The 12,958-nt window shown below is 39.7% G+C and overlaps 1 protein-coding gene across 7 annotated transcripts in view; it reads left to right on the top strand.

Moving 5' to 3' along the window:
* MICAL3 (microtubule associated monooxygenase, calponin and LIM domain containing 3) overlaps positions 1 to 12,958 on the top strand; it is a 155,839-nt gene that overhangs the window by 78,628 nt on the left and 64,253 nt on the right. For 6 of the 7 annotated variants that reach the window (XM_021551933.3, XM_021551931.3, XM_077783309.1 and 3 more), the window contains one exon: positions 10,062 to 10,248. In XM_021551933.3, coding sequence (XP_021407608.2) covers positions 10,062 to 10,248 — 187 coding nt within the window. Of the gene's footprint in view, positions 1 to 45; positions 142 to 2,206; positions 2,264 to 4,097; positions 4,203 to 6,651; positions 6,760 to 9,327; positions 9,436 to 10,061; positions 10,249 to 12,958 lie in introns of all 7 variants that reach the window. The other variant, XM_077783311.1, reaches the window with a different exon arrangement.

Genomic DNA, 12,958 nt, shown 5'->3' with positions numbered 1-12,958 from the left:
TACCATTATTATGATTTGTTTTTCTTTTTCTGTTTTAAAAAAAAGATGAGGCATAAGGAGCGTTCTCGGACCTGCCCCAAAAAAGTGATCATGCTCACTTCTTCCACTCCATCTTCCTCTCCATCATATCCCAGGCAGCAGGTGATTCCCTCTGCATGCTCTGTCCCTTTCTCTTCATTGCTGCTTGTACAAGTGACTAGCTCAGTTACCAAACAGCTTATTTACAAATACATTTCCAGTTTTCTTTCAGGTGCTGATGGAGGTTTCTCAAACTCTTAGGTTAGGAAGATAGGGCAGCATTAACTCACTGGAAGCATGGAGAGTCTCCTCTGGAGACTGAGATTTTGCTGTAGGCAGATATTTTATCACAGTGCCCTTTCACAGTTTTGAGATGCAGCAAAGTAGAAATTAAATGTTTGGAGTAATGCAGGGAAAGAAAATTAAACTTTGTTCCATCTCCACTCTCCATTTAAATAGGTGTGACTGAAAAGTTGCTCATGTACCCATGAAATTTTTTTAGGATTGCTTATCTGAGTTTTGTAGTGGTCTTCACATGTCACTGTGGTCCTTCCGTTTCTCCCACACCAGACTCTTGTCTCAGTCTGTCTTTAACCTGGAGCAGTGAGAGCTGTTGTGAGCTCACTGTATAAATGTGCATTCAGATGTTTGTGCACATGTATTTGTTGTCCTGGTTATATATTACCTGAAATACTTATATTATTTCTGTCCTCTTGTATATTGTCATTGTGCTTCTTTAAATTGTATCTTTTAAAGTTATTTGTTTCGTTTTCCTACTTTCAAATCCACTTCTTGAGCAATCCTGAACTAGAGGTCCTGAAAAGGCAGTTGCAGTTCCATAGAGCTGTCATGACATCCTGTAAGGATTGCACAAATTAATTTCCCCAGGGGTGAAGCTGAGCTGTCTTTGCTGAGCTCTTGAGCCTATAAACTGTAAAGAAGCATTACCTTTTAGCAGAGTAAGACAAGTTTTTATTCTTTGGCAGAAAGTTTGACTTGCCTTATTGCTGTGATTTCTTGAATTTTAATTACATGTTGCAGTTTATCTGGTCTAATTACTGGCAGCCTCCAGGACACACATTCTTTGCTGCCTCTGTGGTGTGTGCATTTGCAAAATAGATCAGTTCTGCCTACTGATCCCATTTGAAACTGTCCTAACAAAAAACGGGGTTGGTTTTCTGCCACGTTGTGAACAGCAGCCTTTTCAAGAAGGATACAGGAGAGGACATCTAGGTAGAATGGGTGAGGAAAGCCCTTTTCATGAGCAAAGCCTACATTTCAAATGCAGTGTAATGTTATCAGATGATGTGATAGCTAGCTGCCATCCTCGTGTCAAAATCCTCTGAAAATTTTGTCGGATACATTTTATGAAAGAAGAAAGCTTTTCTCCAACCTTACAGATGGAAAAACTAAGGCAGTTAAATGCTGAGTTTTACCTTCTGATCTATAATTTGAGATTCATTTTCCATGTAGAGAAATTTGTTTTAACTCACTGAGGATCTTGTAGCTCTGTTTTCCTTCTGTCACCTCTCCAAGTGTTTGTTTGTCCTGTGTCTTTTTGGTTGCCTAGTTCAGTCATGAAAGCCAGCTACTGGCAAGTGTATTTTGACCGTTTTCTATGTTGTGTTTTATAGAAGACTTCCTTCTTCCAACTCGGGAATTTTTACCTTCTGTCCTACAGAACTCGTGTTAGACTCAGAGTAATCTGCTTTTAGAGGCATTCTTTTTCCTTAGGAATGATTTTTTTTCCCCTGTAATTGTCTTGGCCCAGGCCTCATAGCAAGTCAGAGGGCTCTGTATCCATGTTACACTGATGTCTTTTAAAACCTTTAATTCTACTCTTCTACTGCATTTATTCTGCCACTTCTTTTAAATTTTTCATCTCCTTCCTCTGAACTAACATCACAGTATGAGTTATACAGAGTGTCTTACATCTTTATTGCACTAATTTGATTACATTGTGGTACTATGTTTTTGTTTATAGCCCTAAAATGGATATAGACTTCAAAAAAAAAAAATTCTCTACAGGAGCCAGCTGGTTATTGTGAGGTTTAGAATATTCTTAATAAACTTCTGCTCTGGTTGTAGCTTCTTTTATGCCTGCATCATAAGCAAAATCAGCTAAAGTGTGTTCTGATTAGGAAGTTGGTCTGTGATTGTTTTTAAGCTCATCATTTGTTGCCTGCAGAGATTCAGGGAACCTGGTGCTGGCTGTCCCGGGGAGCAGAGGTCCAGACAGGAAAGGGTAAAAAAGCATGAACAAATGGCATGGATGCTGATGACACAAAGCTGTGGTGGATGTGTGCAGTACAGAGGTCAAATACAGGGGGTGGTGAAGCACACTTATCCTAATGCTGCTGTTAACACGCTGGAACTGCTGAGAGTCAGTCAGGAGCGATCCTTCCTGTGTGACACCCACATAAGTGCATAATAAGCCTTCAGCAGCAGTTTGCTATATGCTTTTATTTTGTCCTAGGTCAAGCACTTGAGCTCTTCCCATTCTTTGTCTCTTACACCTCTTTAGTGAAGTATGCTGTGGCTGTAGCAGAACAAGAAGAGTTATGTTTTGTGCTAATTGATGCGGACATGGTTGCATTGTGTTCACCGCTTGCTTTCTGGATGGTTAAACAACTGGCATTCCATCTTGCCTCCTACAGGCCAAAGTAAAAGGAAAAATGATGAGGCATTATTTAGTATAGAGACTTTGAAGCCTTCTTAACAATGAAATATTCAACAGTCTGTCTGAATGGCTCAGTATTACACAGAAGCATGGGAAAATAAAAGATAGGCACTCAAAAGGACCGGTTGATTTGAATTCATATTGACAAATTAATTGACATTCCAGTACAGGCTTTGAGTGAATTAAGTCATAAATGAGACCCAGCAATAAAACTGTTGCAACTTCCAGAATGTGTTCTAACAAAAGCCTCTTGTGGGCTGAATGTTTTCTGACAGGCAGTAGAAAATGAATACACGTGTCTGCAGTGACACAGAAGCCCACAGCTTCATAACAGGCCCCAGTTTTAGTGACAATGATCTAGTAGGAAGGAGTAGGTGGAACAGAAAGCAGCTTGAAAGTAGAGAGTATTATTAAAGCATCTGAATGGGAAAAGTGTTTCCTGTAAACTGGGTGTGAACCCAATTTTCTGTTCTGCATTGGAGGACAATTAGTAATACAGAGCAGCACCCTGGCATTCTTGACAGATTGAGCCTCAGATTCCTTGATGCACATGTTTGTTGTTCCTGTCCATTTACTTTTGTACTCCAAAAACAAATTAGCTGAAGGGTGTGTTATACTGCAGTAATAGTCCTGACTTACATAGCAGGCCACCTGCCAGGTCTTTTTTCATGTCACCAAGTGTTCATGTCACCTAAACACAACAGTTTAGTTGCATTGATATGAAAGACTAGAATAGCAGAGGTGTCAAATATTGTGCCTGGGATGTATTGCCATGATAGTGCAATAAGAACAAGTAGGACAGTGAAGTTGCATAAGTAAAACTAGCAGCTTCTGTGAGTGTTTGATTTTGCTGTTCTTTGTTTTATTTAGACAGGCTCATTAAACATGCTCTCTTTGGCATGTATTTACTTTGCATATACCACCATCTTTAAGAAATTAATTGAACTGAAATACATTAGCCTAAAATGTTTCTGTACACAAAATCTAAGAAACAAATAGGTACAAGTTGAGATCTTTAAAGGAAATCCTTGAGAATGCAGAACTATGGGGAAATAAACTGACAAATAAGGCCCTTTGTGCATTTATAAAACCACATTTTAAACGTATTTTTTGATGGTAATGCCAGAGGGAAAGGCTATGTGCTTGTTTGATTTTGGCTGCAGCAGTCCTAGGAAGAGTTGTGAATAAAAATTAATTTAACCTTTTTTTCTTGCCCCTTAGGGTCAAAATGTAGCACTTCTTTAGAAAAGCTGCATACTGGGGGAAAAAATCCCCAGTTTTCACATGAGAGCTTTTGTTAATGTTGTGCATGTGATGTCGTACCTTTTGGCTGGCATTCTGGTGTCTCTTCCTTTTTGTGCTGGTTTGTTTACATCCTGCCTCCTTCCTCGTCTCGCAGAGATCTCCTCGTTTGTTTTCTCATGACCAAGTGCCCATGAGTATTGAGCAAAGGGCATGTCAGCTGGCTGCCCTCCTGGAGTCCAGACGTGCACTGAGGCATCAGGTGACTACAGCCCTGCCTATCTGGTGTCCTGGAGCAGTGTGGGATTCTGGGTACAGGTGAAATCTTGGGGCAGAGAGAAAAAAAAAAATCACCAAAATATGATGACCACTGCTCTACTGTCATGTGGTTAAGACAGCCGTCAAGACTATTTTTGTCTCTATTTATAGTGTCTTTATTTGACTTGCCATTTCTTAGCTGTCTCCTTGTTTGGCGAGTGACCGTTTCTGTTCCTCAAAACAGAATATAAACAATGAAGTAAAAAGCAGCCACTAAACTTCAGAATAAATGCTGAAAACCAGCTGGGCTCTGGATCAAGTCATCTCACAGAGGCCATTTAGCAGTCAGTCACTTGCAAATTTTACTTGCTTCTGGAAGCAAGAATATTCACATTTTCCAAGCTTAATTCCTGGCTCTGTAGTACTACCCTTGTGTCCATCCTTCCTGTGCAGTTGTTTCCAATGGTAGAGCTGGCAGTTTGTGCAGATTGTCTTTGATTCCAGTGTGCACTTTTGTTTTGTTTTGTTTTTGTGCCTGATTTTCTCCCCAGTCTGTTGTCTTTGGGCTATGGGAGCATGCCAGTTTGAATTGTGGTTTCTTTGGTTGCTTTCTGTTTTCAGTTATCTTCAGCAGTGCTTGGCAAACTGCAGAGTGCTTTTTTGGAAAGCACCATCTACAGAAGTTATTTTTTTCATAACTGTTTTGAGTTAACCACCCCAAATCAAGCTGTCTTCTTGAGCTGGAGCTTAAACAGTCCCAGAACTTTTGCTGGTGGACATAACTTTTGCAAGCCCTACTAAACGGAATTTACTGACATCTAGGTTGCTTCACATTGCTGGGTTTTTTGGGATGCCATCTTTTTCTGATGGCTAAAATCACAAAAGGTGTTCTTCAAGAAGGAAAAGCAAACCTTTGGCTATATTTGAAATTTTAGCTATGAAGGTCTGAATAAGAAGACCACTTTAAACGTAACGGCACATCTTTGTTAATGGGTTCCATTACTTTTTATCTCAAACAAGGTCCACAATGCTCATGTGCATTTCCTTATTCATTTAAAATGATGACACAGAAATGAAGATCTAGACCAAAATACTATGTTCCTGACTTTTGTAGTGCTCTCTGGCAATTTTTAAGCTCTTTCTGAACATGGAGATGCAAAGATAGAAATTATTTTTGAAATTGTCTAATTTCTGTATCGTGCAGGATTGAAAAGGAGGAGAAACTGAGAACACAAAGTAGAGGAAAGCATAAAGTGGGTAGGGCAGAGAGGAAAAAGGAAACAGATGTTGGAACACTGCAAGCAATGATGGATTATGATGTGGGATTTAAGGGAAGAAAACAAGAAAAATACTGAGAGAGAAGGCTTAGCAAAGTAAGGACATTTTCAGAGAAGAAACTTGATTAAATGTTGATGTACAGAAAAGTCTTGTATGAACAAGTATATTTCCATAAATTGGGGAAATTGTGAAAGCCAAGCTCTTTTGCATTTTGCTCAGTAAATTTAATCTTGAGGTTAGCCTATTCCAAGTGGCTAGAAGTAGCTATTTTCATGGGTCATGCAGTTACATGACATTTAGTTTTCCTTTGTATAACGAAGACCATAATTTATTTTTCAGAGAAAGCCAGTTATTTCTAATGTGCATATTTTTTTTTCTTTCCAGACTATAATTTTTAGGAATGCACAGTTTCTTCCAGTGCTGTTTGTCTGATATTTCCAACATTTTTTCCTATTAATATGAAGTATTTATTGGGAGATGGGCATAATCATCTGTAGAGATAATGACAGGAACATATTAGAAGACCAAATTTTGGGTTCCTGTGAGGAACCAGTTTCAGAAGGATGCAGATTCTCAGTCTCCGATTTATTATTTGATAATTGATAAGATTATTTTGTATTGATACATTCTTCTTTTGTTCAGTGTTTCTAATCTGTTTACAGTAAATCTTAGGTTGGAAATTTGCTGTTAATGACTGGAAATACATACAAGCGAACTTCTTTCTCTTCTGTCCCCCAGGAGAGCAGACTTTTGGTTTATATAGTTAAAATGTAGAAGAGGTCTCACATGACCTGAAAGATGATCTTAGTGCCTTGGGCCAGTAATAGAGAACAATGGGAGATAGAGAAGGAGCAGAGGAAATTGATTTGGGGTCTTTGCCAGTGGCTTAGTTGGTTGGGTTACAAGAGGTTGGACATCTGTGGAAGTAGGTAACTGCTTCCAAATGGTCCTAAATAATGTAAAACCTAATAAAGAGCAAATTTAGAATAACTACTCTGCCTCGCTAGGGAGAAAGTAAAGATACACTGGGTATTTTTCTCAAAGTTTTCCTGTAAGAGTCCTTAAAAAATTATTCTTGATGGTAGCCAGAAAGGCCTGGGCTGGGTGGGTTTTTTTTTTTTCCCCTCTTAGAAGAGAACATGTATGATTGTGTTGATGTTTATTTTATGTTTTAGCCTGAGACGGAGCCGTCTCGCCGATTCTTTGTTGACCAGTGGGAGCTCTCCCTTAGCCTCCGCTCTTCCAATCGCCCTTCCTCACCCTCCTCCGACTCCCTCCGACAGGTAGCCCTCACCTGAGCACTCCAGGTGCACTCAGCTGCCTTTGCTTGCCAAGGACACCCACGGGACACAGCCAGGCTGGCACTGCTTCACCTGAAGAGCCTCTGTGCTTATCCGTGCACAAAGGAGAAGGCAGAGGCAGCCTGTGCCTGGCACAGCTCGGGTGTTGCCAGCCATAAAGCGGTTTGAAAATAAATGTTTTTAACACGCCGTGTCCGTGAGAAGTTTGTGGTGCACCTCGCACTCAAACCAGGGGTTTTGAGCACTGGTAGTCCTTCTGGCTTTGCAGTGAAGCTTTCTGGTTTTGCTTGCTGCTTTTGTTGAAGTTTTGGGCTAAACAACAGAATGTGTTTGTACATAATTGGTTAATGGACAGTGTGGAATAAAAAGTGCTTTGGCTTTTTGAAAAATCATTGAGAATTTGAACTAGTTACAGTTGTCCTACGTAAACAGCAGGAACTTGATTTGACCTCAGCTGGAGCAGGTTCTTTGCCTTCTTTTGAAAATGTTGCAGAACACTGTATGTCCTGAAGACTATGGAAAGAAAGATAAAATGCTTCACTCAATACTCTTAATTAGGCCAGATGTGATATGTAGGCAAAAAGCAAAACAAATCAGAAACACACAACCCCAAATTAAAAATTCAGCAAGTAAATTTCTCACAACAAATAGTCCAAGGTACTGTGAGTTAATATTAACATATTCATTTTTCTAGCATGGAGCTTCCTATGTGCTGGTAGAAATTTAATGATTCTGAAGGATCCACAGTTGAAGGTTTCAAATCAAAACTTGATCGGGGGAAACCTGACTCGGCTAAAAGCAAGTTTTTCCCCTGGAAATGCTTAATCTCTCTTCTAAGAAAGCTCAAAAAGCCTCTAAAGCTCTGATCACTCAGAGGAAACAAAGCTCTTGGCCAAATTATTTGATTGCCAGTTAAAAATCAAAGATTAAGAAAATTTTAGAAGTGAGCACCATTTTAAATGTAATGTTTGACAAGATATATGTCATTGAAAAGCAACTCTGCACATATTTATGTGGAACTTGGAAACACATGGAACCTGGGAGACTCAAAGACAAATCATTTGTTATTTCTTGCATGTAGAAGTACTGCAAGTGTTCTATCTCTGGGAATGGTATCAGTAGACAGGTATAAATTCTTTCTGGGTAGAAATAAACCCTCCCCTCATTACTTCAGTGACAGCTTAAGGAATTAGGACTGTAGTGACAGCAGCAGTAATCTCTGGCTGAGCATTCAATTTTCATAATCTTTTTCCCCAAAGAAGTACCCATTGTGATAAATTACAGTTTCTGTGATGTTTCCTGCTGTTCTCGTGTCTGAACTTGTGAAGATTTTAAACATTCCTGAAAGGGAATGGTTATTAGGTTATTAAAGGTTATTAGTTGAGGGAAATAACTGCTGTGCTTCAAGCAAGTTTTGCTATGAGTGAAAGGGGTTTTAAGATACAACTTTCCTTTTGTTATCCTTGGCATTTTGCACTTGCTAGAAGCTGAGTGGCTCTCTGATCTTGTATTAGCTAAGAATCCTGCTAGAAGCATTCATAATGCTGCTTAGTCTGGAAAAAGGAAGTTGCTTGGCGTGCTCTTTGCTGCTCGGAGTCGAATCCCATGGCGTTTGCAGTGTGATTGAGCTAACATGGATGTAACCACCTCATTTTCTTAACCATGTAATTATTGCCAGTGGTTGTGTTTCCTGTGAAAAACACTTCTCCGCTCCTGCTGTGATTGAATTTGGCTTGCAGACACTCATTGGTACCACCTAAGGTAACAGCCAACTTGCCTAGACTGCTGAAAATACTAGAGGATTTTTAGATATCTAGAGTTATGGACTCAGTCTATGCCTATGATGGAGAAAAGCCAAGTCATAAAGCCGTGTTCAGGGTTGAACAAATACGTGTTCCAGATGTATGCAGGTATGGCTTTAATGCATTGGATGAAGGCTCTTCCATCTTTTTCCATATAAATCTCTGTGTATTTTTAGCACTGGAAGAATTAATACTTTTGACTCACTGTGAGTTCCTTAGTTAAGGACTTCTCCCTGCTCTGTGAATGCTCTGTAAATTAATTCTTTCCAGGTACAAAGTATACAAACATACTTTTGTAAATCAGCATGTTGCATTAGACTTGGTAACATGCCTTCTAAATGATCTTTGTTTCTGATGTCAATTTTACCTGGAACCAAAAATCTAACCTATATTTAGCCCATCCTTTAGAAATGTCTCTACTCAAGTTTCCAGGGACAAAATACCCCACAGATGAAAACAAGATCTACTCCCTTCATCATCATAGTGTTTCTGGAACACTTAAAAAATGCAAAATGCAAGCCTTCCTGTCCATTCCTACAGGTGATCCTGGACTGTACTGGTGATTTCTGTGATACTGGCTTTGCTATTACTACTTGTCACGTTATATTGTCCACTGTCTTGGCATGATTTGACCTTTCTGCACCTTTTCACCACCTAACCTCTCATCATTCTAGTTTTTTTTTTTTTTTAATTTGATTCTTCTTTTCTTTTCTCACATCACTCTTGTTTTATTCAACCCATCTGGTAGAAGTACATAAAGATGTACACAGGCGGAGTGAGCTCATTGGCTGAGCAGATAGCCAATCAGCTTCAAAGGAAAGAGCCACCCAAAACCCTTCTAGACAAGAAGGAACTGGTAAGATGATGTGCTGGAGATGATGTGTGTTTGTGCTTAGATGTTCATGTAGATCTCAAGTTTTGTCAATGTCCAGTTGTTATACCACTGATGGAATCTGTCGTAGCTTTGTGAGAGATTGTTTCCCTTTCTCCATCCACCCTCAGTCTTGTCCTCATTTCCTTTGCCAAGTATTTTAATCTAATGCCAGGATCCAAAGATTGGGCATAATAAATTAAGAAAACTATTCATAACACTTCTGCACTGCTGTTTTCTGGAGGAGACACTGGTTTTGGTAATGTATGTCTAAGAACTGTTTGAGGATGTTGTAATGGTTTTGCCTTTCTTCATATGCCTCCTTAAGTCACTGATTTCAGGGTCATCATTAATAGTACTGGTGTCCACTCATCTACCTAGAGCTCGTTTTACTCCTGATACATGTAGGCATGGCTTCCTAAGACCCTTTTTCCTGGACAACAAGGTTAGTTTTTGGTGAACTTGTTAAAACCATGAGTTGTGTCTGAGAACTGCAGCAGCAGCATCCAGGTGCTCCCGTATCCACATAAATGAAGAGAAAAAATTACCTTGGTGTGTGATCTCGGTGAGGCTGGGCGCACACAAATTCAGCCATCCCTGTTTGTGTCCAGGGCTCGCTCAAGAAGGAATTCCCCCAGAACCTGGGAGGCAGCGACGTGTGCTACTTCTGCCGCAAGCGGGTCTACGTGATGGAGAGGCTCAGTGCTGAGGGCAAGTTCTTCCACCGCAGCTGCTTCAAGTGCGAGTACTGCGCCACCACCCTGCGCCTGTCCTCCTACGCCTACGACATCGAGGACGGTAAGGGAAATGGCCCTCTGCTCATGAGGCTCCTCACTGTCCTGGAAGCTCTGTTGTCGCTTAAAAATTATTTGGTGAGTTAGGGAAGAGGGTAACTTCCATTCCCCAGACACCATCTCTCAAGCTGTTGGAGCTTCATGGATTTCCTATGGCCAAGTTACAGCGGCAGAGCTCATAGGAATTAATATAACATCGTAGTGATGCCTAGAGAGGCTACCTGGAGCAGAGGCTAGACAGAGTTACAGGAATAAAGGAGGGATTTATTAAAAGGCCTTCTAAGGTTACACCTTGGGCAGTACAATAGCCCAGCCATGGCTCCACCCAAGATGGACCCTGGGTCATGAGTTTTCACACTTTTATAAGTTTTGGTCCATTTCCATATTGGGGTTCATTGTTCAAGTACAGCTCCAGGTTATGCAGTCTCATTCTCCCAGACTGCTCTTCTCAAGTCACTGTTGTTCACACTTTTGGGCCCAAAGCTGCAGCGGTGTCCTTGGTTCTCAGGCTGGAAAAGGATTGTTTTCTCTGACTAAACTGTGAGAACTTGCTAACGCTGTATGTGAAGTTCAGAGTCGCACACTAAGGCAGTACAGAGTCTGGAAAATATGAAAGCTAAAACTTAGGGCATCATTAACAGCTGCTAGAAAGCAGGGTAAACAAATAATGACTGGAGGCTTTAAAAAGCTTTACAGGCTGTGTTTGAGAGCTAAACCTTTCACTGTCCTCATCCGACAGTATTTAAATAAAACACGTGAGTGTTTAATACCACTTAAGAGAAAATAACAAGTTGGAGAGAAATGCAGTCAGCTTGTTCTTCTTGAAGATACCACAACTATCCAACTCTGTATGCTTATTGTTTGATGTAATAAAATAGGAACTACATAATCAGGGGCTGTGATAATAGGTCATTAAAAGCTAACTTCTGTTTATATAGAAAACATGGAACATTAAAGTTCAGTAGAGCTAAGTCAGTGTTAGAGAGTGTTGTTGCAGTAGTTTCTGAAAATTCAATAATGACTTATTTTCTGTATCTGATGGACTAAGGAGAAAATATGATTACAAAACTTGCTGATGTCTCAATTAAAATAATCGAACATGTACAAGTCTGAGAAACCAGACAATATGTTAGCAGGTGAAACTCAGTTTATCAACAAAGTGTGCATATTGAAAATAATAATTTAAGATCATCCATCACTTGTGAAAAGTGATCTCCTTGTAAGGGTAACTATGTATTTACAATCTTTGAGCAGTGATTGGCAAAAACATCACATTTTCTGAAGGAAATGTATGAGAAAGTATTTCAGGTAAATGTTGATTCACATCAGCAGGTATGCATTTATTTTCTCACACAGCTGCCTATCTTTAATCCAATCTCAGTAGGAAAATAAGTGCAAAATGGTGTAAAACTAGTGGCAAGTAAGGTGCAAAGGATTCTATTTCAGACATAATGATGTAGAAAACAGAAAAACAAGAAAAAAGTGTTAGTGATGGTATTTTTCCCGCTGATTGAGGCAAAGATTCAGTAAAAATTTTAAACTGATGTCACAGGATGACATTCCAAGATATTCTACTGCAGATTGAAATTGATGGTTATCCATTCTGTGTAACTAAGAAGAATCTTTCAATATATACTGGGTAGAAAAATGGCTGTGGAAACACCATCTGGTTTAAGGGACAAAAAGAACTAAAATTGTGTATTCATAATGCATTATATAATGACTTTAAGTAATGGACTTGCTGGGTTGTGAAGAGTTGAGGAAACTTAGAATCGCCAAACCAGACTCCCAGAAGGAATAGAAACCCCTTTATTACTTGTCTGGAAGGTCAGCAGACTTGGCACGCAAGTTTAAAGGGGCCAGTGGTCATTTTGAAATCAACATATAAAAGTAACATCTTTGTCAGAAATCGAAGTTGGGGAAAAGCATTTTTTGAGCACTGCTGTTATTTTGAGCCCTCACAAGTAACTGAATGTCTGACTGTCTGTTAAGCAGTAACAGACTGAGCTCCTCTGTCAGCTGTATGGGCTGAAACAGTTTTTGCCACCAGATTTTTAGTGATTCCTTCTGCTAGCATGCTTCTGTGTGCAGATATGGCCAGACAGTTCTCAGTGAAGCAAACACAAAGCTTGGAGTTTCAGCAGGCTTATAGCATTTATTCTGAAATATTACATGCCTAACTATATGAAGCAGATGTGGCTAAACAGAAATCCATGGTATGCTATCTAATATAATGATTGTGAAAATGTAGTTTGTATTTCATCCTGAACTTTCTCTGAGAGGAAAAAACCCAACGCTATACACATATTGTTGCTGTTCATCTAGCTGTTCAAGCTGACAAGCATCCTGCAGCCTTCTGCAGTCAGTGTCTGGTTTTAGGCTTCAAACGCTGAGAATTTTTATGTAAGAGCTTTTCAGTTGTTGTTTATTTCAGACAATCTCAAAAGGCAGGTTTTGGTATGAGTAAATATTAAGAAATACTTATTGAAGTAAAGATTTCTAGAAAGATGTTTGTCACTTTTCCATCGTAAAGCATTTTGCAAATAACAGCACAGAGAAACTAGAGGAAGAGGCAGAGGTCAGAATATGTGTTGGGAATGCATTGGCAAAGCTCTAGGAATGGGATAGCAGGGGAGAGTGCTATGGGCTGGATATACCACACAGGATACACTGACAAAGGTACAGTGGAAGATAATTATGAGGCATCAGTTTGC

Source organism: Lonchura striata, chromosome 5 (assembly GCF_046129695.1).
Source record: "Lonchura striata isolate bLonStr1 chromosome 5, bLonStr1.mat, whole genome shotgun sequence".
In the NCBI taxonomy this organism is placed as follows: domain Eukaryota; kingdom Metazoa; phylum Chordata; class Aves; order Passeriformes; family Estrildidae; genus Lonchura; species Lonchura striata.
The sequence above is the reverse complement of the archived record's forward strand: the minus strand, read 5'-3'. Positions and strand labels throughout refer to the sequence as shown.